We start from the raw sequence: 27335 nt of genomic DNA, 5'->3' as shown, positions 1-27335 counted from the left end.
GTTTGTTGGTCATTTCTTTCCTCCCAGTACTTGGTCATTAATACCTCTAACTTAGAGAAGGCAAAAGAAATTCAAAACAATTTGGGTGCTTCCAGGAAGATCCTGGGGAAAGGTGAAGTGGAGGAGTGGAAAGTAATGTCTCCAGTAACAATTCTGTGAAATCGGGGATTTCACTCCTGTGTCCAATCTCTATTTGACAGGAAGGGAAAAACAAGAGCTTACTCCAGAACAGGAAAACAAAACAAAAACAAGCCTTCTATAACTAGGTCATTAGTTAAAAAAAAAAGTACAGGCTGATGAATACTACCATATAAATTAGTCAAACATTTTATTATAGAGTATATATTTTTATCAAAAGCACAAAAAGTTTTATTCTGAAAACCAGGAAGATTGTGATGTTACAGAAGTATGATTCAATAATTCCAGTCCATTTCTATGGGTATCCCGTGCCGTATCACCTCAGTGAACACAAGGTGCAAACGAGGCCACGGTCACAGGTCTGATCACCGTATGGGTCCCTTAGCATTATTTGGTTTCTCAAATTGAGACATGTACTCCCAATCCCAGTGAGCTGTCTTCCAAATGTGTGCTGCTACTCTCAATGGGACTGAGCCAAAGACTATACTCAATACATACCAAAGCCCATGTTCCCCTACGTCAGATGAACCCCCGTAATGATAATAGCATAATTAGCACAGTCATCTAACTCCAAATGAACCCTCAAACACCGTGGCACATCTGAAACGAATTCTATGGGAAGCTGTAAAGCTCAGAAGCATTCTATGGTCACTGATCTAATGACAGAAATGACAAATGTAGTAAAAGCCATCATTATTGACAACGATCACCAAATTCTTAGAAGTAAGGAGTTGGCAGCTCGAGGCAGTTGGGTCTTCAAGATTTCTCCTGCCTTTTAAAAAAGTCCTTGGGCTACATCAGAATGAAACAACGATTTTAAAAATCAGATTATGCTTCCTATTTGTTCTTACAGGCCATTAGTATTCTTTTTAAAACTTGTTCCCTGAGAGATCCCAAACTATGTCAAGTAAAGAAATTAAGAGTGAGCTCGAACTTGATCTTACTAAAAAAAATTTGTATTAGCTTTATCACTTTTTATATTACTATAACCCTTAGTATTAAAAAGTCAACAGACTAAAATTAACTTCTAAGTAATACAGTTTTGAGAATACACGGGATAAAGTCAGTATCCATATAAAAATGATATTATAGTCAAGGATTTAACTGATGGTGTCGAAAATACAAATGTAATATTATTTTAAAGGGAAAAGACTTTGTTTTAATTTTTACCACCCAGCTTATTTAGTAGATTATCAACTACTGATTTATTGCTTTTACTATGATGCAACACCAGACCTGACAGCGAAATTTGCAGGAGGATACAAGTACATTTTTATCTTTAATCATTTTTGTAGAGTAGGACATGTACATATCCACATAAAAAGAGACTGTAGCAGATGCCTCCTAGAATCAACCAGTTCTTGTAAACATTGCATTTGTGCAGATTTTCATACTTTGATTCCAAAACTGAGAACAATAAGATTAAAGGCAAATTTAGTAGCCCCCCCCCCAAAAAAAAAAAAAAAAAAAAGTCCAGTTTGACTTCCTGCAACATACGGGACCACTCCTCTCTTCCCAAAAACAAACAAACAAACAAAAAAAACCTAGCAGCACATAAAAAAAATTTTACAAAACGTTTCAGTACTCTTTTTCCCCTCCCATCAAAACCGAACAAAAATAAAGTGCAGCACCCATGAAAGTGTCAAGAAAATAGCCAAGTTCTTCCTTTCTTGTAACAAAATAGCACTTGGCCTCAGCAGTCTTAACCAAATCATACAGTGTCCATCATTTTGGATTCATCATCTTCTTTATGTACCATTGAGTTTAAACTGCAAAGAGCTGTACTGACAGAATACTGAAGATAATCTGGATTCTGGAAAGAAAAAAAAAAAAGAATATAAGGAAGAAACAATGGATTACAGTTTTATGCCACTGTACACAATTACATACTCAGTTTCACACAGTCTCTGTCTCGGCAGTATGGCAAAAGTAAAGAAGGAGGGAAAGAAAATGGACCCTGAAGACAAACTTGGGTTGAAACCCAAGTATAAAGAAAACAGACTGGACCACTTGATCAAAGAGGATGTGACAAAAACAGAAAGATATATGTAAAAAATGAAACTGGGATAAACATTTTTTCTTCCTTTTAACAAAGTTTGCAATTTAAATTATTTAATCATATAAGGGTATATCTTCCACGTAATTATATGCACAAAGCAACTGACAATTTAAAAGATAAATATGGCTTTAAGGTGGCAATGCATTTTGAAAATTACTATCTAATTACCACAGTAAATATAAAAAATGCAAAGCATTTGAAAAATAAGGAAAAAAACGCATTTACCAAGTAAAAATTACAGCTACCTTCACAGTCTGTTTTGGTTTTTCAAAGGTTAAAAACAAACTCAAATGAGAAATTAATCTTTTGAGAGGTATTTAGATCCATATTTTAAAAACCGAGAATAAAAGAAATTTTAATTTGGATTTTCTTTATTATTTAAACTCATAAATACCTTATCTGTATATTTCTAAAGCTAGGAATAAAACTATTATTTACTAAAGCACCATGACCAGGGACAGAAGCCCTTAAGACCCAGGACCTTCAATTTTATCTATTCAGTTGTTCCGAATATCTGCTAGCTACTCAGTTTTACCACCATTATCACCTGGTTTCATTTGTTCATTGTATTTAATGAACACCAATGAGGAAAACAGTCCAAACGGGATAGATGTCTTAAACTTTCCCATCCCAAAGGGAGGCACGGTTTTCAAAAGATTCTCTTTTAATCAAGTACAGTACATTGTGATTCCATTATTTGTAAAAGTCCAGAAGCTAACGAGAAGCCAGATTATTTCCCATCAAGTCCTGATCAAGGCAGTGGTCCCAGTAACTGAGGTCCAGAATACTACAGCAATGCTGGACCTCAGCTCTTCTTTATTTTTTTAAAGTTTCTATTTATTTATTCGAAAGAGAGATCACAAGCAGGCAGAGAGGCAGGGAGAAGCAGGCTCCCTGCTGAGCAGAGAATGTGATGCAGGGCTCGATCCCAGGACCCTGAGATCATGACCTGAGCCAAAGGCAGAGGCCTAACCCACTGAGCCACCCAGGCGCCCCTGGACCTCAGTTCTAATCCGACCTCTACCACCAATGTAATGCAGTCCCTACAGAGAAAACTACGCAAGATTTTTTTCTTTAAAGATTTTTTTTTTTAAATTTATTGGACACAGAGAGAGAGATCACAAGTAGGCAGAGCAGCAAGCAGAGAGGGAGGGGCAAGCGGGCTCCCGGCTGAGCAGAGAGCCTGATGCAGGGCTGGATCCCAGGACACTGAGACCATGACCTGAGTCGAAGGCAGTGGCTTAACCCACTGAGCCACCCAGGCGCCCCAAGATTTTTTTTTAAGGATTTTATTTGTTTATTTGACAGAGACACACACAGAGAGCAGGAACATGGCGGGGGGTGGGGGGGGCGCAGAGGGAGAAGCAGGCTTCTGGCTGAGCAGGAAGGGATTGGATCCCAGGACTCCAAGGTCATGACCCGAGCTGAAGGCATCCGCTTAACAACTGAGCCACCAAGGTGCCCCTCCTCAACACAGTTTAATAAAATTGAAAGCTGGTCTATAGGATAAACCTAAGGTAACTGTTATAATACCTCTGTCTAAGAGGCCTTGGTTTGGTTCTCTCAAACTAAGAATGATGGTATTTGCTTATTTCATAAGATTGTTGTCAACTGAAAAAAAAAAAAGCTGAAGTGTTACGCCAATTTAAGTTTTATAAAAAATTACTAAGCTCTCATTACATTATCCCATTTTCCAAAGAAACAGGGCTAAGACCTTTTCTGACAATGAAAGCCCAATTCCAAAGGCCTGCAGAACAGCGCTCACAATTACTCTACCAAGACTGGACTGGAGTCCTCCAGAACTATCATCCATCTCCCTGAGAACTGTAAGACCTCAACATGGAGACTTAAAAAAGCAAAAACCAATCAACATGCCTAACCTAGTCTACTCTTAAATGCCACTAATTACCCCATATTTTCATCTAGTAGCATTCTCAACATATTTCTCATCCCAGTTCCTAGTTCTCTATAAGAGCACATGACTGTGTCTCCTGTCCTGTTTCTAGCACATGATTCAGCAACAATCCTAGTGCGGGTGAATGAGCAGTGAAGGAGGAGAGAAATCCAGGACTGGAGTATTAGCCTCGTCATTCAGGCAAACTGCTTAACCTCCCTGAGCTGCAGTTTATTCACCCATAAAAATGAATGAAAACGAATCACAGGGCTTCTGAGAAGATGAAATGAAGCAACATATGAAAGTGTTTTACAATCTATAAAGTGATATAATAAAAATGGGATATAATTATGGTAAAGCTTTTCTCCCAAAAGCCTCCCATCACCCAGTCTAGTCCTTCTGTTCATCCAGATGAAATTTTATCTAGCCCTTCTCTCCCTCAGGAGGGCTAGACCAGGATGCTCAACTTCTCCAACCACGAGGAATTAGCCCAAATGAATTAAGTCTGAACAATCCTGAAAATCCCAGCAACTTTAAAGCATCAAAACTGTGCAGCCCCAACCCCATTTCGCCAAGGGAAGCCGAGCAGCAGACTCAGCAGCTACGTGACATGTGCAGTAAGAGCCTATTTCTCTCAAACCAGAAGCGACCTGTTGATGACACAGGCCACCTGGGATGATATTGTAATGGGTTATCTTTTCCCTCTTAGGTTTAGAACCAGTAACATCCTTCAAAGTCTCTTTTTTCCTTTGTATTCATTCCGTGATATCTTAATTATAGGTTTCTATATTGGACTTGACACTGTCCTACAGTCATAAAATTCCCTTAGAAAGACTAGTTATATATGGGTTATTTCTCAAAGAATGGAAAAGAAAATCATTACTATATTTAAAGAGCATTAAGAGATACTCTGTAGGCTAAATGGAGGGGGAATACCACTAATATATGTAACAGAGGGGAAGTATTACTAATTATGTAAAAATCAAGACCTTGATTATTTCTATCCTTGAGAATTAGGATTTTGGTTGAGTTGAATATTATCAATTGCTTTTCTTAACTGTCACTTTGGCCTATGACTTATGTAACACAAATGGTGAAATTATAGAGACACAAGCTGTAGATACTGAAAATCTCAATCCTACCATTTTATGAGTTTAAAACTACAGGGTTCTCCTCACATTGTCTCCTGATTGAGTCTGCTCTTTTCACTATAGGCAACAGACTGAACTGGCTAAAGCTAGTCTTAGAATCTTGGTGTCTGGAAATGAGGGATGACTGGGCTCAATGAAAACACTACTAAAATCAACATGGGCAGCAACTTTCTGGTGGTAATTTAAATCTTCTGACAAAACTCTGTCATGCTAGAAACACAGCTTTATCTAGATCTCGCAGCAGAGGCTCAAATGGTTGGTGGACATTACTAGCAAAAGCAGCTTAGCAGAAGGTGCATTAACGTATTAAAAATGTTACCTCTGCCAGGCAACACCAACATTTCATAAGGTAATACTAAATAAACTCATGGACCAAATTACCTTGGTTCCCACTTGGATATATGTTCTGAAGCTAATTCATCCTAAGAAATTTTTTTTTCCCCTCCAATTGTTTGGATTCCAAAATTGGATTTTTTATTTTTATTATTTAATTATTAATTTATTATTTTATTATTTTTTCTTTACATTTTTTATTTCATTATTATACACAAAATTTTTTATTTAAGACTGAGAGCCTGTGCAGTGTACAGTGGGTTAGGGGGTGGGCCAGAGAGAGAGAGAGAAACCTGGGCAGACTCCACACTGACATCCAGCTCCATCCCATGACCTTAAGATTATGACCCACGCCAAAACCAAGAGTTGGGCACTCATCTGACTGCCTCACCCAGGCGCCCCCAACCCAGGAAATACTTAACAGTATAGTTTGCTAAGAATGAGATGTTCTCCAGGAGCCATCTTAAAAAGTTCATGATTGAGATGATCAAGAGGTAACACCTGCCTTTGAGAGTGCTTAGGTACAACTCATCTCTTCTGTATTTACATGAGTGGAATCTGGTGCCTCTCTAAATACCCAAGAGATGCAAGAGACTTAGTGCCAAAACACAGCACGAAATCAAAGAGTTTTCTTCTGAGGCAAGAATATTTAGAACGATCCCATATACACCACATGTAAGACAAAGAGCAGTATAAAAGAACAAAAATTATGTGAATAAATTTATAAACAAATAATAGGGACGCCTGGGTGGCCCAGTTGGTTAAGCGTCTGCCTTGGGCTTGGGTCGTGATCCCAGAGTCCTGGGACTGAGTCCCACATCAGGCTCCTTGATTGGCGGGGAGCCTGCTTCTCCCTCTGCCTGCTGCACCCCTGCTTATGCATTTCACTAGCTTTCTCTCTGACAGATAAATAAATAAATCTTTAAACACAGAACAAAACAAGTATTGACTCTGCCAACTTACCTGTGGTAAGGATTCTAACAAACCTACAGATCCCACATTAGAATGGGGCACATGATTCTGAACTGTCATAGGCTGAAAACTTGGTGATCGAGAATAAAGTCGGACTCTTGACTTGAAAGCTTCAAGTTCATTTTTGAATGCTTCAAAATAGCCTTCTTCCTCTGCCTGGAAAACACACAAGACAAAGACTCTGTTTTTCAAGACTTCCAGACCGCACAGTAAATTCTAACAAACGTATCAGCTCTGAAGTGGAGGAAGTAAAGATAAGATGAATAGTTTCCCTGTCCGCAGACACTACCAAGATCCCCGTCAGATCTGTGAATACTACCGGTTTTATAGGAAAATTATTGGTTTGCTCCACTTCCCTCTGCTCCAGTAAGATAAAACAAATACACACACACACACACACACACACACACACACACACACACAAATACATATGTATACACACAAATACAACAAAAGCAGGAATTCTCCGAATTTCTCTTGATTCTTGACAGGATCCAAAATAGTTCTCATTTAATCTCTCACATTGTCAAGCAATGACCACAGGATATTCTTAAAACTTTCTAATTCTCAATCAAATAATGATAGGGCACTATTAGCTGTTTCTATAAATCTCCAACTCTATACTCCCTATTTGTAAAACCATGAAAACCAAATAAAATTTAACATTTGATTCCATTCTGGAAGTACCTTATTGTTTTAGTGAAACAAATACCTTTTCAGCATTATGGAGAGAAAAAGGTATAATGAGTATTATGTTGCAGGAAGGGACCTCCCTCCAATGATGTGTAACACAATCAAGATTCTTGATGTAAAACTCCTAATTGGCAGTAGCCTCCATTTAGTTTCCTCTGCAGATAAGGAATGATACAACACTTATTCTACACTAATAGGACTTCAGGCTTTAAGTTCAGGTGATGGAAGAGATTTTTGTCAAAATCTCATTCCATAATATCACTGGGCCCATTTGTGTGGAATGCTATTTTTTTTCTTTAATGTAGTTTAGATTATGTAATCAATTAAAACCTGTGAGTTGGTTATTAACATCATTATCTATACAAATCACACAGACAATATTCTGTGCTGCATTCTACCTTTTATGAATTTAGCAATAGTTTCCTTAATTATATTATAGCATTTCACTTTAATCAATATATGGTACTTGTATAGACATACAGGATATTAGCCTTCAAATCCGCAAGTAATCCTTCTCAAATGGTTACGCAACAAACTATGAAAGGAGCCAAGGGGCACAGCCGCCGGCTTTATTGCATGCTGAAGGCCTAGGGATTTATATCTAGAGAGACCTGACTAATTTTTGCTTTAAGTAACCTATTTTCTATGCTAATTTCCTAACTTATAAAATAGAAATAATAACCCTCATAAAATCATATGAGGATTTAATGACTTAATCCATGTAAAGTGCCTAGAATAGTACCTGGCACAAAGTAATAAGTACCATGAAAGTTAGTTATTCCTTAATTTTAAAAAATTGTTAAGAACAGAATGCTAAGATTAAAGACTTCTCAGCTCTATTTTGACAAAGTAAATTTCAAAGCCTAGACATAGGTTGGCTATGTTCCATTATCCTATTAATAAGCACTAGTTCAAACATATCCAATCATGTAAGGTGAAGAACTAAGTATGGTTTTTATTATGCCTGTGTGTCAAGTGAACATTTAAAATAGTCATTAGAAGCCTAACTAAAATACCAAGTCCATCATTTACTCATTAAAACTCTTACTGTTTTGGGAAAGTTTCGTATTTAGGCTGCACTTTAGAAGCATTTATAACATTTAAGGTAGAGCTACTATTTATTTGACACAGAGAGAGAGAGTACAAGTAGGCAGAGAAGTAGGTGGAGAGAGGGAAGTAGGCTTCTGGCTGAGCAGAGAGCCCGATGTGAGGCTCGATCCCAGGACCCTGATATTATGACCTGAACCGAAGGCAGAGGCTTAACCCACTGAGCCACCCAGGCGCCCCCATTTTTAAAAATTTTTAAAATACACTTAACTTCATACATTTTTTCCCCTTTATAAAATAGAGTATCACGTGTAATTCTACCACCCAAGAAATAACCAAAGTTAAACTTCTGGTAAATTTCCTTCTAACGTCTAATTGTGTATGCCAAAATGTATTATATGCAAGAAAATGTAAAATACATATGCACTTTACTAGACAAAACCGCACTATGTACCCATAAAAAATTAGGAAATGGGTCATTACTAGCATGTTACAAATCAATTCCCAAGAGCATTTCTTCTCCCTTCTCTGAGGTTACTTTCTTCTTAAAAAGTCATTTTTTTTGCCTCTTTGGTTTTACTGCTTACTTATGCACCCTTCAACTATATATTATTTAGTTCTGCTTGTTTTGCAACTTCATAAAGAATATAGAATTTTGGGGCGCCTGGGTGGCTCAGTGGGTTAAAGCCTCTGCCTTCGGCTCAGGTCATGATCCCAGAGTCCTGGGATCGAGCCCCGCATCGGGCTCTCTGCTTGGCTGGGAGCCTGCTTCCTTCTCTCTCTCTGCCTGCCTCTCTGCCTACTTGTAATCTCTATCTGTCCAATAAATAAATCTTAAAAAAAAAAAAAAAAAGAATATAGAATTTTTTAAAAAAGATTTTACTTATTTGACAGAGAGAGAGAGAGATCACAAGTAGGCAGAGAGGCAGGCAGAGAGAGGGGGAAGCAGGCTCCCCGCTGAGCAGAGAGCCTGATGTGGGGCTTGATCCCAGGACCCTGAGATCATGACCTGAGCCGAAGGCAGCTTAACCCACTGAGCCACCCAGGTGCTCCAAGAATATAGAATATTTTTTAAAGGATACTAGATAAATCTTTCTGTGACTTGTTTTTTCCCCCTCGCTTCGTTTTTTCAGCCACAGTAATGCTGGTTAATATTTACCCAAATGAATATCCCATCCATCCCACTGTCAACAGACACCTGGGTTGCTCCCAGCCCTTTTGCAATTATGAGTAATTCTACTAATGAACATTACGGTATGTGGCGCACGTGTATAAGAGCTTCTCAAAGGCAGCAGTTCCTTTCAAACTTGATGGTCTCAGGACTCCTTTCACACTGTTGAAAATTACTGAGGAAACTAAAGAGCTCCTGATTATGTGGGCTATTATTTGTCAATGTTTACTGTGTTAGAAATTAAAACCCAGGAATTTGAAAAATATTATCTAACAACAAACTCATTACATGTTAACATTTATAACATTTTTATTTAAAAAAAAACTCTTCCCGAAACAAAAACTATTTAGTGACAAGTCTGGCTGAACAGAAGACAGCTGGATTTACACATCTGCTCTCTGTAACAAGTAACATCTTTGTGTTACTAATGAAAACAGTTTTGACTCAAGGCTTCCTGAAACCAGGTCTTGAAGACCGTTGGGTGTCCCTGGACCACATGCCGAGAAATCTATTCTCTAGTACATATACCTAGGAGAATTTCTGGGTGCAAACACTTGTTCAGCTTCGCTAGGAAATTTCCCAAAGTGGTTGTACCAATTTATATCCCTATAAGCAGTGAATGTGAAATCTTACTGTTCTACTTCTTGTATAACTCTTCAATTATTACTAATCTAGTGAGTGTGAAATGGTATTTAATCCAGACGTGTCTATTTTTCTTTAATATGGCCAACATCATCCCTATTTATATATCACTTCTTTCAACTTTCAGCAAAGCATTTTCTCAGATCATTAAAAATTTTTCTTAGGGGCACCTGAGTGGCTCAGTGGGTTAAGCCTCTGCCTTCAGCTCAGGTCATGATCTCAGGGTCCTGGGATCAAGCCCCGCATCCATCGGGTTCTCTGCTCAGCAGGGAACCTGCTCCCCGCCCCCCGCCCCCCTGCCTGCCTCTCTGCCTACTTGTGATATCTCTCTCTGTCAAATAAATAAATGAATAAAATCTTAAAAAGATTTTTTCTTTTTTTTTTTAATTTTTTTTTCTTAAATATAATTTTAATGGTTGTCATAATATTCTTTGTACCACATGTTGTTTTTAACCATTCTTCTGGTTGTTGAAATTTTAGGTTGTTTCCTATTATTTCATTACAAAAGTCATTTATTTCTCATTAAACTGTAAGTTCTATACATGGAGGATACACTATTTGTTTCGTTCAATACTGTAACCTCAGCATCTTGAAAACAGTCCTTGCATTAGTGGACAGTCAAGACTTATTGGCTGAATAAATGATGCAACACTCTAATTTTCCTGAACACATTCATTTAAACAAGCCTCAATTTCATGTGCATGCTACAGTACAGCCTCTTACAGATCTCCCTTAACTCTAAATTACATGAAATCAGCAATGTAATTTTTCCCACTATAGTATCTATGTAATAGAGTTTAGTCTGTGGCATTCTGGTTGGATGGCTATCTTTGATGTATATGGACCAAAGAGGTCTCAGCTAAGGCTTAAACTTCCCATTTAAAAATATTAAATAGTTACTTACTTTGGCTTTCTGGAAAAATAAACGAAAACACCCTCTTGGATCCACATTACAGTTTTTGGCCATTTCCATAATAAACTGCATTACAACAGCCTGATGTGCTATTTGTTCCATTAGAGCCCCTTTCTGAAAACAGAGAGATTAAAATTATGAGAAATACCTCTGACAATGTATTTAATATTGTGATTACTATTTGGATTTTAAAACATGATTTTCCAACAGGTTGAAAAAGAAAAGGGTTTATAGTACATGGGAACAAGAGAAATGAGGTGGCAAAGAAAGTACACCGGAGAAAAGTTTCCATACGCTAACTAAAACAACTAAAAATATTCCCACAGTAAACTCAAGTAGATCTAAAAACAAAAAAATTATTATTTCCATTTAATAACCTTTCTGCTTTCATTTAAAATAACATAAAAGACAAAACAAAAAACCAAAAGAGCAAATTAGAACTCCACTAAGGTTCCGGAAACTCAAGACTCAACACAATACCTGTTCAGCTTCTAGATGAAAACACCATAAAATAAGATATTTAGCGGTCTCTTCACATACAAGATAGGGATGGTCAGATAAAAATCTCTGACTATCATCCCATCGACTCAACATACCTAAAAGAAAAAAAAAAAAAAAGAATTAAACCACAATTGTCAAATACTCTTATAAACAAAGAAACTGGTATTTTAAATGATTCTCTTTAAAGACAATTCTTATCACCACAGCAATTTGTTAATGGTAAAAGACCAAATAAGAGGGATAAAACTCCTTTATTTATATTTTTTAAAAGATTTTACTTATTTATTTGAGAGAGAGAGAGAGAGAGAAAGAGCACGCACACACACACGAGCAGGGTGAGAGGCAGAGGTAAAAGCAGACTCCCTGCTGAGCAGGGAACCCCATACGGGGCTCTAGGATCATGACCTGAGCCAAAGGCAGATGCTTAACCAACTGAGCCACCCAGGCGTGGTGATAAAACTCTTTTAAAGCAATACCCAATATATTGGAAAGAGCTTCCCAAGTTCACAAATTAAGTTTTATTTCAGATAATTAGTCAGGTTAAAGTAGGGTGACGGGTTTAAAGCCAAAACCCCTCCATCTGGGAAATGCCTGATGTTCCAGGCAAACTGAGATGCCTAGTCATCCTAAGCTAAAGTGAGTACAGACTATTTAAAGAAACTCAGTACTATTTATCCACAGAATACAAATTTTTCTACTAGAAAGATGGCAAAGAAAGCAAAACCTCAAGAAACTGTGTTTAGCAAACACTTAACTAAAACAGAAAAACTGTATTATCTCTAACTTATTTAAAATGTCTAAGAAAGGGGCATCTGGGTGGTTCAGTGGGTTAAGCCTCTGCCTTTGGCTCGGGTCATGATCCCAGGGACCTGGGATCGAGCCCTGCCTCAGGCTCCCTGCTCAGCGGGGAGCCTGCTTCCCCCTCTCTCTCTCTGCCTGCCTCTCTGCCTACTTGTGATCTCTGTCAAGTAAATAAATAAACTCTTTTAAAAAAAATAAACAAAAGTAAATAAAATGTCTAAGGTGATATGGTCAGACGCTGACAGCATGGAAAACCAATCCAGTAGGTATTATAATAGTAAATATACTTTAACTATTTCAGTCACGTTAATCATTTACTTATATTTATAACATATAGAAAACGAAATCAGTTATGTATACTTGAAAGCAGATACCATTTTCCTTCAAAATATCAAGCTAATCCAAATATTACTTAAGGTGTATCTTCATCTTTATCCAAATTAGTAAGAAATTTGGTGGAAAGTTCAATGACATCATGGAACCAGCAAAGTGTTCAGCTTTAAATTTTGTTTAAATTTAAGCCTTACACTTGAACCAATTAAACTATGTTAGCTTTAGATTCTTAAGACTCATCCAGAGGCTCCAGGGTGGTTCAGTTGGTTAAGTGTCTGCCTCCGGCACAAGTCATGAGCCTGGGGTCCTGGGATCAAGCCCTGCATCAGGCTCCCTGCTTAGTGAGGAGTCTGCTTCTCCCTCTGTCTCTGCCCCTACTTATGCTCTCTCTCTCTCAAATAGAGAAATAAAATATTAAAAAAAAAAAAAAGACTCATCCAAAAAAGTCTGTATGTCACTGAATCATTATGGAGATTTCGCAAAAGTGGTCTCAACAGTTTGGCTTTCCTTTAGACACACACCGAACTCCTATATGTTAAAGTTCCACATTAGAACACAAGAACAAAACTGAGAACAAATGTCTTACTGAGAAATACACATTTAGTGCAACACATGGGAATCAACTGAAAATAAATGATTTCCTCATTCAAAAAAACAGGGGAGTAATCATTTTAGCATTTTCACACAAAGAGTTTTACAAGCTTTATAAAGTATTTCCCCAACACTTTAGATACAGCGATTAGGGCACTTCAAATACTGAGAAACAATGATTTTGAAAGTTACTTAAAACTACTCTCCAAGGTATACTTAAAGAGTCTAATAACTTATGGGGCTAAGATCTAAAGAAGACATAATCTTTCTTTCTTATACCTGAAGCCATAAAATAAGTCCTACGAAGCAATTTTGTATTAGCTTTTGTTATACTCCTGAAGAGGCAGTATTTTCAACTCTATCCACCATCCAACAGAGAGAGCATTGCTTCTCTTTACTTCTCCACGGCAGCATCATCACTTACTGAGGCACCAAAATCCTATCCATTTTGGTTTCTTTTATAGGAAGGATAGTATGAAACGCTTAGTGACACTTCCAGGGATCATGAGGAAGGGCATCATTATATGTTACAATTTTTAAGATATCCATTTGATACCCAAGACAAAATTAATACTTGAGGCTGACCACAGCTTTTCTTTATCTGAGAAATACCTGTCATCACTTGATTTCAAAAATGCATATCGATAATTATGAAACTGAGGTTAGATTATAGGTAGTCCATACTCTCCTTTGTGAAGAGTGTGCAACCTTATGAACAAAACACTTAAAGATAATCAATGGCTTTAGTGGAACAGAACATAGCTGAAATTGCTCATGTTATTTTGGATTTGCAAACAAACTTATAAACAAGTAGAGGGTAGCACAACCTAGCATGGTGACTCATCAAGTCAACTCTGGAAATCAACGGCTTAGGTCTGAAAACTGGCCTTACCACTTACCATAGAGACAGGCATCTCTACGCCTCCCTCTCCTCTTCTAGAAAATAAGGCTAAAAATAGTATCTCACTCAGGGTTTCTGTGAGAATTAAATGAGTTAATACATATAAAGCACTTGGGACAGTGGCTGATGCAGAGTAAACATTAGGTAGTATCCACACAAATGGGAACAATTCATTCTTTCATTAAATAGCAAATACTTTGGTTAAGATTAAGCTAGTCATTCCAACTAGCCAACCAATCTCTGAATGCTTGAAAAACCTTACTTTGACAAATTAAAATACTTCAATTATGTGCTTTCACCTATGTATTTTCCTCAATATCTAAATCCCAATCCATCCATCCACTCTCAGTACTCTACCTAATTCCTGAAATGGTCCTCCAATACACATTTGTTACTGATTTCCCTTTCTTCTTTGCATTATAATTATGGAATAATAGATTTGAATCTTTTAAATTATACTAATCACTTTAATGTCTCTATCTGCGAAAAATCTCCCCAAAAGGTTGTAAAATTTTCTTTTAAGATTTATTTGACACAGAGAAAGAGATCACAAGTAGGCAGAGAGGCAGGCAGAGGGAGAGGGAGAAGCAGACTCCCCGATGAGCAGAGAGCCCGATGAAGGGCTCGATGCAAAGACCCTGAGATCCCGACCTGGGCCAAACGCAGAGGCTTATTAACCCACTGAGCCACCCAGGCGCCCCAGGTTGTAAATTTCTTAATGAAAGATAAATGACCTCTCTTTCTGTATTTCCTAAGTCCCAGGGCTCCTGTATTTTCAATTACCTACCACCAGCCAACTATTTCTACACAGACTTGCACAAAACTTCATCTATTTGAAACTAAGCCCATTTTTCTCTCCCTGCCATCTATGGTGCTTCCTAGGCTCCATGTCACCCACTCAAAAATTCTAGAAATTCCTCTAGACATTTCCATTCCTCCCACATCAAACTGATCACCAAGTCCTGTGGTTATACTATCATAAACTGTTAATAAAGTAAATCACATTAGTAAATTTTCCAATATTAAGCCATCCTTGAATTCTTAGGATAAACCCTTTTAAAATATTTTCTTCCTATTATAAAAATAATGTATATTCATTGTGGAGAATCTGAAAAAATTCAGAAAACTCATCTGCAATCATATAAGAGAAAATTAATGTTAACACTTGAACTGTATTTATTTCTGAGCTTATTTTGTAATGACTTAAAAACTAGAATCCTGGGCACCTGGGTGGCTCAGTGGGTTAAGCCGCTGCCTTCGGCTCAGGTCATGATCGCAGGGTCCTGGGATCGAGTCCCACATCAGGCTCTCTGCTCAGTGGAGAGCCTGCTTCCCTTCCTCTCTCTCTGCCTGCCTCTCTTGTGATTTCTGTCAAATAAATAAAATCTTAAAAAAAAAAAAAAAAAAAACCTTCAGATTCTTCAAAAAAAAAAAACCAAAAACCTTCAGATTCTTTAAAAAAAAAAAAAACAGAATCCTATCATACATATGAATTTTCTATTCATGTCACTCCACATTCTATTCAGGAATACTTTATAGTAAATGTTTTTCAAAAACAGTACATTAATATGTTTTTGAAAAGCAATATGTATGTGCTTACACTGAGGAGACTAAATATCCACCTTCCATACAAATGAGAAAGATCCATCATAGTATTTATGTAAACATTTACAGCTTTTTTTTTTTTTAAGATTTTATTTACTTATTTGTCAGAGAGAGAGAGCACAAGCCGGCAGAATGGCAGGCAGAGGCAGAGAGAGAAGCAGACTCCCTGCTGGACAAGGAGCCCCATGGGGGACTGATCCCAGAACTCTGGGATCATGACCCGAGCCGAAGGCAGAAGCCTAACCGACTGAGCCACCCAGGCGTCCCACATTTACAGCTTTTGATAAAATTTCCAGTGACAGCACCCTACAGACTCAAAAATGTAAAATTATAGCTAACTTTGGCTGGAAGTGAACAGATGATGTACCATGAAAAACTATGCTAGATCATCAAAAACCCACTCACATGATCACAAAGTAAGTGATGTGAAAGATGTATATGACATTGAATAAATGTCATATTATGAATAAATGTCAATTAAATTTCTTTTAAATGAAATTTAAAAGAAAACAGACTTTGTTGCTAAATTGGTATGTTATGTTTATAAAACATGAATTAAATAAAGTAATAAAAACAAATATAAGGGGAAAAATCAAGACATCACTGCTTCAAAATACTCCATGGTACGGTCATACCAATTTTCATTAAGTGGTAAAGTCCACCTAATTGTAAGAGCATAAGTAACATAAGATAGTCAACAAATACCATACTGGAAATGTTAATGTTAAGTACACTTGAAACCACAGAGAAGTACCGGTATTGAGCCCCTGGAGCCCTTTACAGTCCCCCATGTATCAGGCCCTTGTCTTCCAAGAGTCTGGAATGCAATCTAAGTTTGGAAAGCCTCCAGTTGGAAATTTTAATTACAGTTGCTATTCCAGATGTGTTTAATTCAAAGTATATTATTGTAGTCATAATTCTGACAAATGCTTTTTCCCCTTTACCATAATAAGCATATAATACCAGAAACATTTGCTTCCACCCAGCAACAACAGCACTGAATTTCCACTATCTTGCCTAAGGTCTGTCAGTTCTGTGCCACAATTTAGTCCACAAAGACTTTTCTCATCTCATCATCCCACGTGATCACCAGCTGGCCCACTTCATACTGATGGAACTTGGTGAGCAGGAAGCAGCAGGTATCCAGGTGTCCTGGTAAGATACACTCATGCCAGAAAGTGGGGGAAAAAATACACATGAAAATTTGGGAGCCTACTACTTTAGTGAAATTTCTGGGGATGCAAGAAGCTGTGGCAAGTAGGATATCTCCTCCAAAGTAAAAAGCCAGTGTACATTTCCATTAAGAAAAAGGCACAACGTGAATCTGGGAGTAGCTATCAGGTCTGGTTGGCTTTGAAGACAGTAGGCTCTGGTTTGTATTATAGGATGAGACTCTGGAAGGCCCCAACACGCAATGGCAAAACCACTGTTTCTTGGTCACTTGTGGATGTCAAGTCAGCCTTTTCCTCAGCCATCTCCCTGCTCACAAAATATAAGCTCAGGGGTCATGGTGCCAGACTTGAGATTACGCAGAGATTCAACGGCATGGGGTCTCCCCATTAAGAGATTCCAGTATAGCCTCTGAATACCTAATGTGCCAGTAGCAGAAACCAGTGCTGAAAACTAAATATGGCACCATATGCTGGACCGACCAGTCAGCCATCAAGTAACAGATTATCTTGGTCCCATTTCATCCTGTAGAAAGCAGTGGTTCCTCACTTGAGCAAACCCATTCTAGATCTGGTATTGCCCTCCATGCTTGCCATGCTTCTATAAGTAATACATCTGTGGTCTTACTAAATGAGTTATTCAGTACTATACCACATTAGTTCTTGACTCAGAAATTCATTTTACAGCAAAAGACATGAAGACAACAGGCTCACGAAATTCAATTGTCTTATAAACACCATTACCCAGAAGCAGATTTTATGGAATGGTTAAATGTTTTATTGAAGACTTAAATACAGTTACACGGCCAGGTGGGTTACAACACCTTGTTGAGATTGGGTTATTTTCCCCACACAATATTGTTTCTTACTGAGGCATTCAGTTTACAGCAAAAATGAGGGAACTGTTTTGCACCTGCTAGGTTTCCCATGGCTCCAAAGCAACAAGCTTACAGAATGCCGGCTGATGATGACAACCTATAGGATGTTACTCCCTAGAGGCAGTGGAACACATAGGTCTAGGAAGTAAGGGCTACAGGTGGGAGGGGCAAATCACATTATCACAACCAAGACTCTTTAAAGACTTTTTTTTTTTAAAGATTTTATTTATTTGACAGAGATCATAAGTAGGCAGAGAGGCAGGCAGAGAGAGGGGAGAAGCAGGCTCCCTGCTGAGCAGAGAGCCCAATGTGGGACTCGATCCCAGGACCCTGAGATCATGACCCGAACCGAAGGCAGAGGCTTAACCCACTGAGCCACCCAGGCGCCCCTCTTTAAAGACTTTTTAAAAGTAAACTTTTTGGAACGCCTGGGTAACTCAGTTGGTTGGGTCGCTGCCGCCACTGCCTTCGCTGCCTTCGGCTCAGGTCATGATCCCAGGGTCCTGGGATCAAATTCCACAACAGGCTCCTTGCTTGGTGGGTAGCCTGCTTCTCTCTCTGCCTCTGCCTGCCACTCTGCCTGCTTGTGCGCACACCTGCGCGCACTCTCTCTCTCTCTGACAAATAAATAAATAAATAAAATCTTGTAAAAAAGTAAATTTTGTTCATTTCTTCAGGTTCTATCCTTGAATTAACCTGAATACACAGCCTGCTTTTTTTTTTAAAACAAGAAATATGAGAAAAATAAATCCTTTATGGATAAACTACATAAAAAGGGGGGAAAATCTGAAGTACTATCCACTGTCTTACTAAAAACGAAGGATGAACAAAATTCTAAATACTTAGGGGGGAAAACACCATTGGAAGTATATTTCAAAATGCCACTTAGTAAGCTTATTAACATATTGCAAATAAAAACTATGTTTATGAAATTAACATATTACTTGGGCTAAAAAAAATTATGCCTTGAGCCTTAACCCCTAACATTTTCCAGTGGCATTTTGACCCCAGCGGCACCACACTGCATGTTGCCCATCACAGCATGTTGCTTCCTGACTCTGCCTTTGCACATGATGCTCCTGTTCCCTTATCTACAGGTAGAACACCTAGGTGTTCTTCATTATCTAGCTAAGATGTTCTTTCTCTCTCTCTTAAAAATTTTATTTATTTGACAGACAGAGACCACAAGCAGGCAGAGAGAGAGGGGGAAGCAGGCTCCCCGCTGAGCAGTGAGCCCTATGCAGGGCTCCATCCCAGGACCCTGGGATCATGACCTGAACCAAAGGCAGAGGCTTTAACCCACTGAGCCACCCAGGAGTCCCAGATGTTCTTTCTTATGGAAAGTCTTCACCACATCAACCCTCAGCCCACCATCTTTCCCCCATAGAGAAAACTATTTCTCAGTATATGTCTGTCTGTTACTATGTTTATTTGAGTTGCAGTTGAAGGATCTGCAGGAATTATATAGGAACATATCCAAAACCTGAAAACAATGAATGCTAATCTTATTACCATAAAATAATCAGATACCATGGAAGCAAAGAGGGAAAATGACAAAAGCAAAGACTAGTTGGGGAATGGAAAAAGGCTATGGAGTAAGCAAAGACTGTGTCTTAAGATGGCAGCATTATATAATGATAGATTGAATTTTGCTTCTCTTCTCAATTAAGTTTACTGTCAATCTATTTATGACCAAAAGCAGTCTGCAGCAAGAGCTGTACAACGGTGCCAGAAATACCACAAAACCGGAGTTTTGCCACTTATCTTCTTTTTGACCCCCCATTTTATAAATACACTTTTTGTACACATATTTATGATGTCAAACATTTTATTTTTTTTAAAGATTTATTTATTTGGCAGAGACACAATGAGAGCACAAGCAAGCAGGAGGGCAGAGGGAGAGCAGGAGAGAATCTCAAGCAGATTCCCTGCCAAGCACGGAGCCCTACCCTGGGCTCAATCTTACGACCCCAACATCATGACATGAGCCGAAATCAACAGTCGACTCTCACCGAATGAGTCACTCAGGTGCCCTGATATCAAACACTTTATAAAAGAAGGGAACTAAGCAGTAGACTTACCAAAATGTCTGATTTTTTGTTCATATTTCTGCATAAATGATTTTGATTTATCTTCATCTTCAATTTCTTTTCTTTTATCTTGATTAATAAAACTCTAAGAAAAAAATTCTTGCAGTTAAAATCAGATTTTATATTCACCAAATATTCTTTTTTTATTTTTAAAGATTTTATTTATTTATTTGACAGACAGAGATCACAAGTAGGCAGAGAGGCAGGCAGAGAGAGAGGGGGAGGCAGGCTCCCTGCTGAGAAGAGAGCCAGATGTGGGGCTTGATCCCAGGACCCTGGGATCATGACCTGAGCCAAAGCCAGAGGCTTTAACCCACTGAGCCACCCAGGCGCCCCTATTCACCAAATATTCTTTCTCAGATACTGAATGCCTAGCAATGCTGCCTACAGACACTATAAAAAGGTGATACAGTATTATACTGATATTATATCATTAAATTCATCTGTTAAACTCTTTTAAAAAAATAAAAACTTTCTTGTATTAGTTTTGTTATTTTTTAAAATGGTACAGGTGAAAATTATAGAATTATTTTAGAAATCATACCAAAAAATCCAAGTGCTAATTAACCTTTTTGTTAAATGGAATTTCCCTACCAAAGTATATAGAAAGATCCTTTACATGCCTAATATATATTTTACATTATTCATTTCCTTTAAATATTTTCAACTCTAGCCTAATCTTTGGAGTTCTCTCTGGAAATAAACTTAGACATTCGAAAGTGTGTAAAATGTATTTATTATAACTTCTTCGCTAAGATGTAAAACTAAAATGGACCTTTATCGTGAACTTTTCTTAGGAGAGGTCAGTTTGATTCTGAAATCAAGTACAGATTTCTATTAAGTAGATGCTTATTTTCAGCTAAGAAGCCATAAAGCAGACCAACATGAAGTTTTTATCTAGCCAGAAAAACTGGCAGGACAGTTTCTCAGAACATTCTGTGATTGCATTTAAACCTTGTGATCATCACTGCCAAAAACAAAAATCACAAACCAGCTCTCTGCCAGTTTACAACTCAAAAGCACACAAGTTTATGTATTCAAAATAGAAACATTTCCTTTATATATCCTGCTATCTAGACCAGCACTGTCCAATAGAAACATAATCCAAGTCACAAATATAAAGTTTTGAATTAGCCACATTAAAAAGCAAAAAGAAACAGATGAAATCGGTAACACATTTATTTAACCCAACATATCCAACATATGATCATTTCAACACGTAAGACAAAAAAAATTATTAATGAAATATTTTACTTTTTTTGGTACTAAGTTAGCAGAATCTGGTGTGTATTTTACACTTACAGCACATCTCAATTCGGACTAGCCACATTTCAAGCGCTCAATAGTACATGTGACTAGTGGCTATCGAGTTGGACAGCGCAGATCTAGACCAGTCCTCTCAAGTCTCAAGCTCCCAGACAAAATCAATGTACGATTTTGAGCAAATGACTGGAACATAAAGATAATCCTAATTAATTTGCGGTATAAGTGTAGGCTAGGTTAGAACCTAAGCTAAAAAAAAACACACATAAAAATAATTAAAAGCAGACAAATGAAAATATTTCCTTTGTGACCACTGTGCTAAGAGACATTAACTTTATAAAACAAAGAAACACTACTTTGACCATTCCCTCTGGAAGAAAAAGAAGTTATTTTAAGTAGTTATGGTGTAAAAACGCGAACCAGAAATAAATGCTAAGAAGACACGCCCCCCTTGGAACAATAGATATAGATACAGGGAATCATTCAGATAAAGAATGATCTTGGTGTGTGTGCATGCGCAGCATAGAAATAATACAAACCGGCACAGGCACATTACAAAGTCTAGAAAGATATAACTAACTGTTAACAGCGGTTATCTCTGGGAATGAAACTGGAAGTGAAGAAGACTTTCAATTCTACTTTACATACTTTTTTTTTTATAGTAAGCACGCTGTACTCGTAATTTTTCTCAATTTAATGAAGCACTGACGGAGCTAGAGCTGTTGTAGATTTAACCTATGTGTATTCCTTGTTGCTAGAGCCGAACGAGGGCTGGTCCAGGGAAAGGAAATTGAAAGCCCTTAAGAGGCTGGGTTGAGAGCAGATGCTAGGACAGAAACAAATAATGTTATGGACGGAGAAGGCTAGAGAGTAATGATGGTTAAAGATAAGTGAATGTGGACTTAGACAAGAAGGAGCAGTCTATCCCTGCAGCTTCAAGAATTTAGTACAGATAGAAAGAAGCGCTACTTCACACATTAGTAAAAATGAATTTCACTGCCTAGTTCTTCTTCAGATACAACAGTCAAAGAATAAAGCCGACATAATCCAGTGAGAAATTGGAAACTACTCTCAGTAACTACTAAGCTGGCAAAAGTGCTGTAATGTTGGTCATGTCGGTAATGCCCAATCTGGACTACTACCCGAGGTTTACTAAACACATCCTGGTAAGCAAAGGTATAAGACTCTCAATAAACCCAGGACCTACACATTAGTGTCACGGAACTGGCAGCAAGCTGGCAGCAACGTCGGAAAGCTCTTGTAACATCTAAGCTTTACCACGTGCCTGGCCCTATCCTGCGGGCTTTTAAGGCGTTAGCTCAGTCTTTATACTCACCCTATGTTGTTGAAGAAACTGAGGCTTAGGGATGTTAAGTGACTTGCCCAAGGTGACAAAGCCAGCGGCACGTGACAAAGCTGAGTGTGAGTCCAGAGTCCACCCTTACCTGCAGCGTGCTATGCTACAGCCACAGAGTTATAGTAACGACTACCCACATTGGCACTACCGGGGAGACAGGTTTCTGTAACAAACACTTTTCAAAAACTGTCAAAACTGAATACTGTTCACAGGTTCTATTGCTTTGTTACCAAATACGCACAACTGGTTTGTACAAACACTTCCGTTTTCTCTTCTTTCATTATAATCCCATAAAAAGTCGTACCTTGTTAAAAACGTCCTTGCTAATGGCATCCATGTTCCACAGACACATCCTCTCTCTTTGTACCAGGGCCTCCTCTTTCTGCCGCCATTCTTCCTCACGTTGCCTTAGCTCTGACACTGCTGTCTGTGCTTTGGCATGTTCCTGATCCAGGGACTCGGAGTTATGCAGGGCTAAGCTACCAAGTTTTTGCTGAGCTTCGGCGAGATTCCATTTGCATGCCACAGAGCTCTTCACAAACTCTTTCTGCTTTTGACAAGCCAGTTCAATTCCATGGCTATACATCTGGATAAAAAACAATATTGGAAGAAATGAAGAAGGCAATGGTATGTTTATGCAGCACAACTCAAGTTTTCTTTTAGTCAAGGACTGCGGTACGGTACTTGCGGCACACACACGTTCTGCCTTCTGTGTATGCAGTTGTACGTTTATATTATAGGTCTTCTTTCATCAACCAGACTCTAAAAGCTTCTTTGTTAACCTACGCTGCTCTCCTGACAACTAACAGCAGCAAAAAGCCTGATAATTAGCACAATGTTCTGCCTATAGCCGGTGCTCAAGGAACATTTGATTTATAGCTTTTTAGCCCTGAAACAGCAGAATAATGAGAACAAAAGCTTCAATCTAGTCCATCACCTTAAAACTGAACATGCTGAAAACCAGATCTTTAGAGTTTTGTTCTGGAAGTTCCTCACTGCAAAGAACCTTTTATTTGGAGGCAATTACTTTTTGGTTTCTATTTTCTTTATTATCCCAATCCCTGGTGATCTAAGAAGTTCTTATATGTGGAGTTTCTCATCATAACTGACTCTGTCAGACAGACATTCTTTAACTTAATCCTAATCAAAATTGGCAAAATTATTAAAAAAAAAAAAAAGACCAAACCAAACCAAACCAAAAACTGGACCATCCTCATGACCGAATCTGTTCCATTCAGAAGCAACAGTAATTAGTTTTAAGATTTACTGAACCACTACACTGACAGCACTGTGATGGGTCTTTAATTTCTTATATTCTTCAACTCCATAAAACAAAAGCTGAAGGCACATTCTTTATGACTTCTCAGCCAAAATGTATCAATTTCAAACTAAGTATTCGGAACAATTTTACTTTGATTTGTTCCCTAATCTGCGTCACTACTCAAGCCTTTGTAATTTCATACCTCAGCTATGGGAATATAGTCTTTCTCATCTGAAGCCATTCTCCACTCCACTAGACTTTGAGTAATTTCTCCAAAAAACAATTCTGATAATTTGACACACTCTTAGTGTCTTGGGATAAAGCACAAATTCTGTGGCATGGCATGGTTCTTCATGATCTCATTTCCATTATCTCTCTAGAGTCAGTTCTCGTTACTCTTCAATGTGACAACCCCTCGTCCCCTAACTCCAATCTCCATTCCAGACTCTGGCATCACTTCCATTAAGTTTCCTCCAAGTCCTTCCCTTCCCACCCCAGGTTTACATACTTCTTAAGGCTGTTTTCACAGAATGTTGTGCTTATTTGTTTACTCAACCAGCAGCTTCTCGAGGGGCCAGAATTCCATAAATCTTAGATGCATAAATGATTCTCCACTTCCTGGAACAGACCAGTGGCGGCAAAGAATTCTGAGGCAAGTAGCATGCAAGGCCTCTACTTTTCAGAGGAGTCCTAGATTTATGTTGTGGCAAAGGTGGACTTTGTTGCTATTCAGGTGACTTATTCGTTTAGCAGGTCTGGAGCCCAGGTACCACAAGATCCTAACCAACCAAGTAAAATATTTATTTTTATTTTTTGCTCTCTTAGTTAGGATCAAGAATAACTGTAGCCCAACTATGCTTAAAAAGAGGCCAGGAAAAGGAGAATAATGAAGCTATAAAATGTTTTGTAAGACAAAGATACACTAAGAAAGCAATATGGACAAATGAAAATACCTTGCATTTTCAAATTATGTGGGAACAAGTATTTACGTCTCAAATCGAACAAAGAAATCCCATTTCTAAATTCTAAAAATAATCCATGTTTAAATTCTTCTCCACAGACTACACAGACAACATCTGGCCATTTGAGCAAACTACCCAACATACACTGAGATGATTGGGCGAAAAAAAAAAAGATCACATTTTACCTGTGAACACACCAAGGTTTTAGAAGAACATTAAACATAATAATATTTTAATGAACATGAATTCAAAAAGACACTGCTGGCATTAGGTTTATTAATATAACTTTACATTAAAAATGCTCATACAGGATCTCTAAATTCTGAATTCCTTTTACTTTAACTGGGTATCAGAACTATACATCACATATGACACTAAGAGATCTAGATTTCACATGTCTGGTAAAATTAAACCAAAAATCAAATTTTTGAAAAAAATTATAAAATATTTATAATTTTAATTAAACATTTTATTCTTTCCAAGTATTGCAATCTAAAAACTTAAGTCCTAAAGTCAGCAACACAAGTAAGTGGGTTATAAACACATGAACTAATTTAGGATTAGTAATCACTTTGCAAATCTTAACACCAAAGGTAGCGTCCGGCATATGGTTTTACATTACATCACAGAACGGGAAGTGCTGCAGGTAGGAAAAAACACTACTAGGAGTCAGAAGTGGGTTCTAGTTTTAATTTTGCCACTAACTAGCAATAAGATCTCAGAGAAATCATGTTTAATGAAGATAAGCCTGTTTATTCATAAAATCACTTTCAGCTATATAAGCTTACAATTTTAAGTGCACCAGTAAAAAGTACTTTTTTTTTTTAGTTATTGGTTTTTTGTTTTTTTTAAAGTAATCTTCACACCCAACATGGGGCTCGAACCCACGATCCCGAGATCAAGAGTCACATGCTCCTCCGACTTAGCCAGCCAGGTATTATTCAGCTTAGATATTTTCTAAGTTCAGAGTTTCTCTTAGGTTACTTTTGTGATTCAACCACAATGCACTGAAATTCCAGAGACCTCTTATTCTCTCTATATGCCTTCAAAATTGACAACAGCAGCTGCTGTTCATTTTTTCCCCTCTGTAACACATTCATTATATGCTCATATAACACATTTTGTATATAAAGATGACACTAACAATCCATAATTAGGGGGTGACTACTGACCTATCAACTCTCAATCTGGCCTCCTAAAAAATGTCTTGCACTTTCCCAGAGACTGGCTGGCCGAAGTACAGTCTATGGTTATGAAACAGCATTTTTTCCGTGAAGCCAACTAACCCAGTGAGCTGGGCAGAGCACCGATGGCCTTACACTCACTGGCAAGCGATTTAAATAACTCATATTCACTAACAGCTAGCAAGATGAGCCTAGAGAAGGACTGTTAATTCAGTTAAGTTCTTAGGGACCCCGTTTTGCAAGAAGCCTAGAAGGCAGAGAGACACCCATCACCCCTTTCACTGAACATGTTAGTGTTCAGTCTGTTTTCCTAAAATATACTTCCAAACACACTCAAATTAGGAGAAACACCAGGACAAGGTGATTAGAGTATGTAAGCACTTCCTAAGACAGGACCCAGAAAAATCCTAAATGGCGTGTCGTTTGAATAAGTTTCAGAGCAAAGAAGACTGGATTGAAAACCACAAGTAGCACCAGGAATCTGAGGGAAAAGTCTGAAGGAAAAGGCAAACGTGTGTCTGTATGTTGTCAGTGGAAAACGATATGAAGCAAAACTTAAAACATAACTGGACGGGAAAATGGTCACGTTCAAGAGACGGATTTACACCAGCACCAAAAGTGAGGTTTACAGAATTTATTCAGATGTCAGAAGTCGGTGAAATTGGGTCCTAAATCTGCCTAAAGTCAGGAGCTCGGTGAATTACTGAAATACAACCAACCACTCACCGTTCCTGTTAACCGTGCCCAAGTATCAAAGCCTTCAGCAGAATAACGCGCTCGGATACAGACACGCACAAGGGGACAAAGGGTCAACGTTATAACGTTAGCGGCCCCAAATCTGGGTGCTGTCTTGAGCGGGGTGAGGGTGGGGGAGGGGGAGGAACGTCTTCCAAGGATGGGAAGGAATTAGCCAAGGTGAAAAGGTGTGCGTGGAGGCGGAGGCTGGGAATATATATATATGGCCAGACCCTCTTAGAAGCCCTCAGAAGATGCTACAATAGCCGTCGAATGGCATCAAGCTCCGGACAAGCGGGAGTGAGATGGGAGCGCAGAACAGGGCACAGGGAGGGTCGCAGAGACAGGGGACTCCGGGGGCCTGGCGACATCTCCCCATCCCCCTCGCCAAACGCGGGACCCCTCTCACCTGCGCGCCGCCGCCCGGCAGCTGCGGGCAGCGGGGAGAACTGGGGGACACGTCCAAGTCACTCTCGTCCTCAGCTTCACCCTCGGCCCGAGGGAAGCTCCAAGGTCCTGGCGGCGGCCACGGCTGCTCCATGTCCAGCGGCCCCCAGCCCTAGAACCGCCACTGCCAGCGGACTTGGCGTGAGTGGAACCTGCTGCGCGGAGCCAGCCGCCCCAGCCGGCCGGGGCCGTTACCCAGAATCCCTCTGCTGGCCGCGACTCCGACGCACACCCCGCGCGAGCC

General features: G+C 38.6%; 1 protein-coding gene across 1 annotated transcript; it reads right to left on the bottom strand.

Moving 5' to 3' along the window:
• On the bottom strand, positions 1–27335 carry CDC37L1 (cell division cycle 37 like 1). The gene is made up of 7 exons (XM_046023616.1): positions 27054–27335; positions 22807–23088; positions 19874–19967; positions 11494–11609; positions 11005–11127; positions 6539–6703; positions 1–1951 (listed from the first exon to the last, which is right to left on the bottom strand). Exons 1-7 carry the CDS (start codon positions 27183–27185, stop codon positions 1850–1852), a joined length of 1014 nt encoding a protein of 337 aa, XP_045879572.1. The 5' UTR covers positions 27186–27335; the 3' UTR covers positions 1–1849.

This window comes from Meles meles, chromosome 11 (genome assembly GCF_922984935.1).
Source record: "Meles meles chromosome 11, mMelMel3.1 paternal haplotype, whole genome shotgun sequence".
Lineage (NCBI taxonomy): Eukaryota > Metazoa > Chordata > Mammalia > Carnivora > Mustelidae > Meles > Meles meles.
The sequence above is the reverse complement of the archived record's forward strand: the minus strand, read 5'-3'. Positions and strand labels throughout refer to the sequence as shown.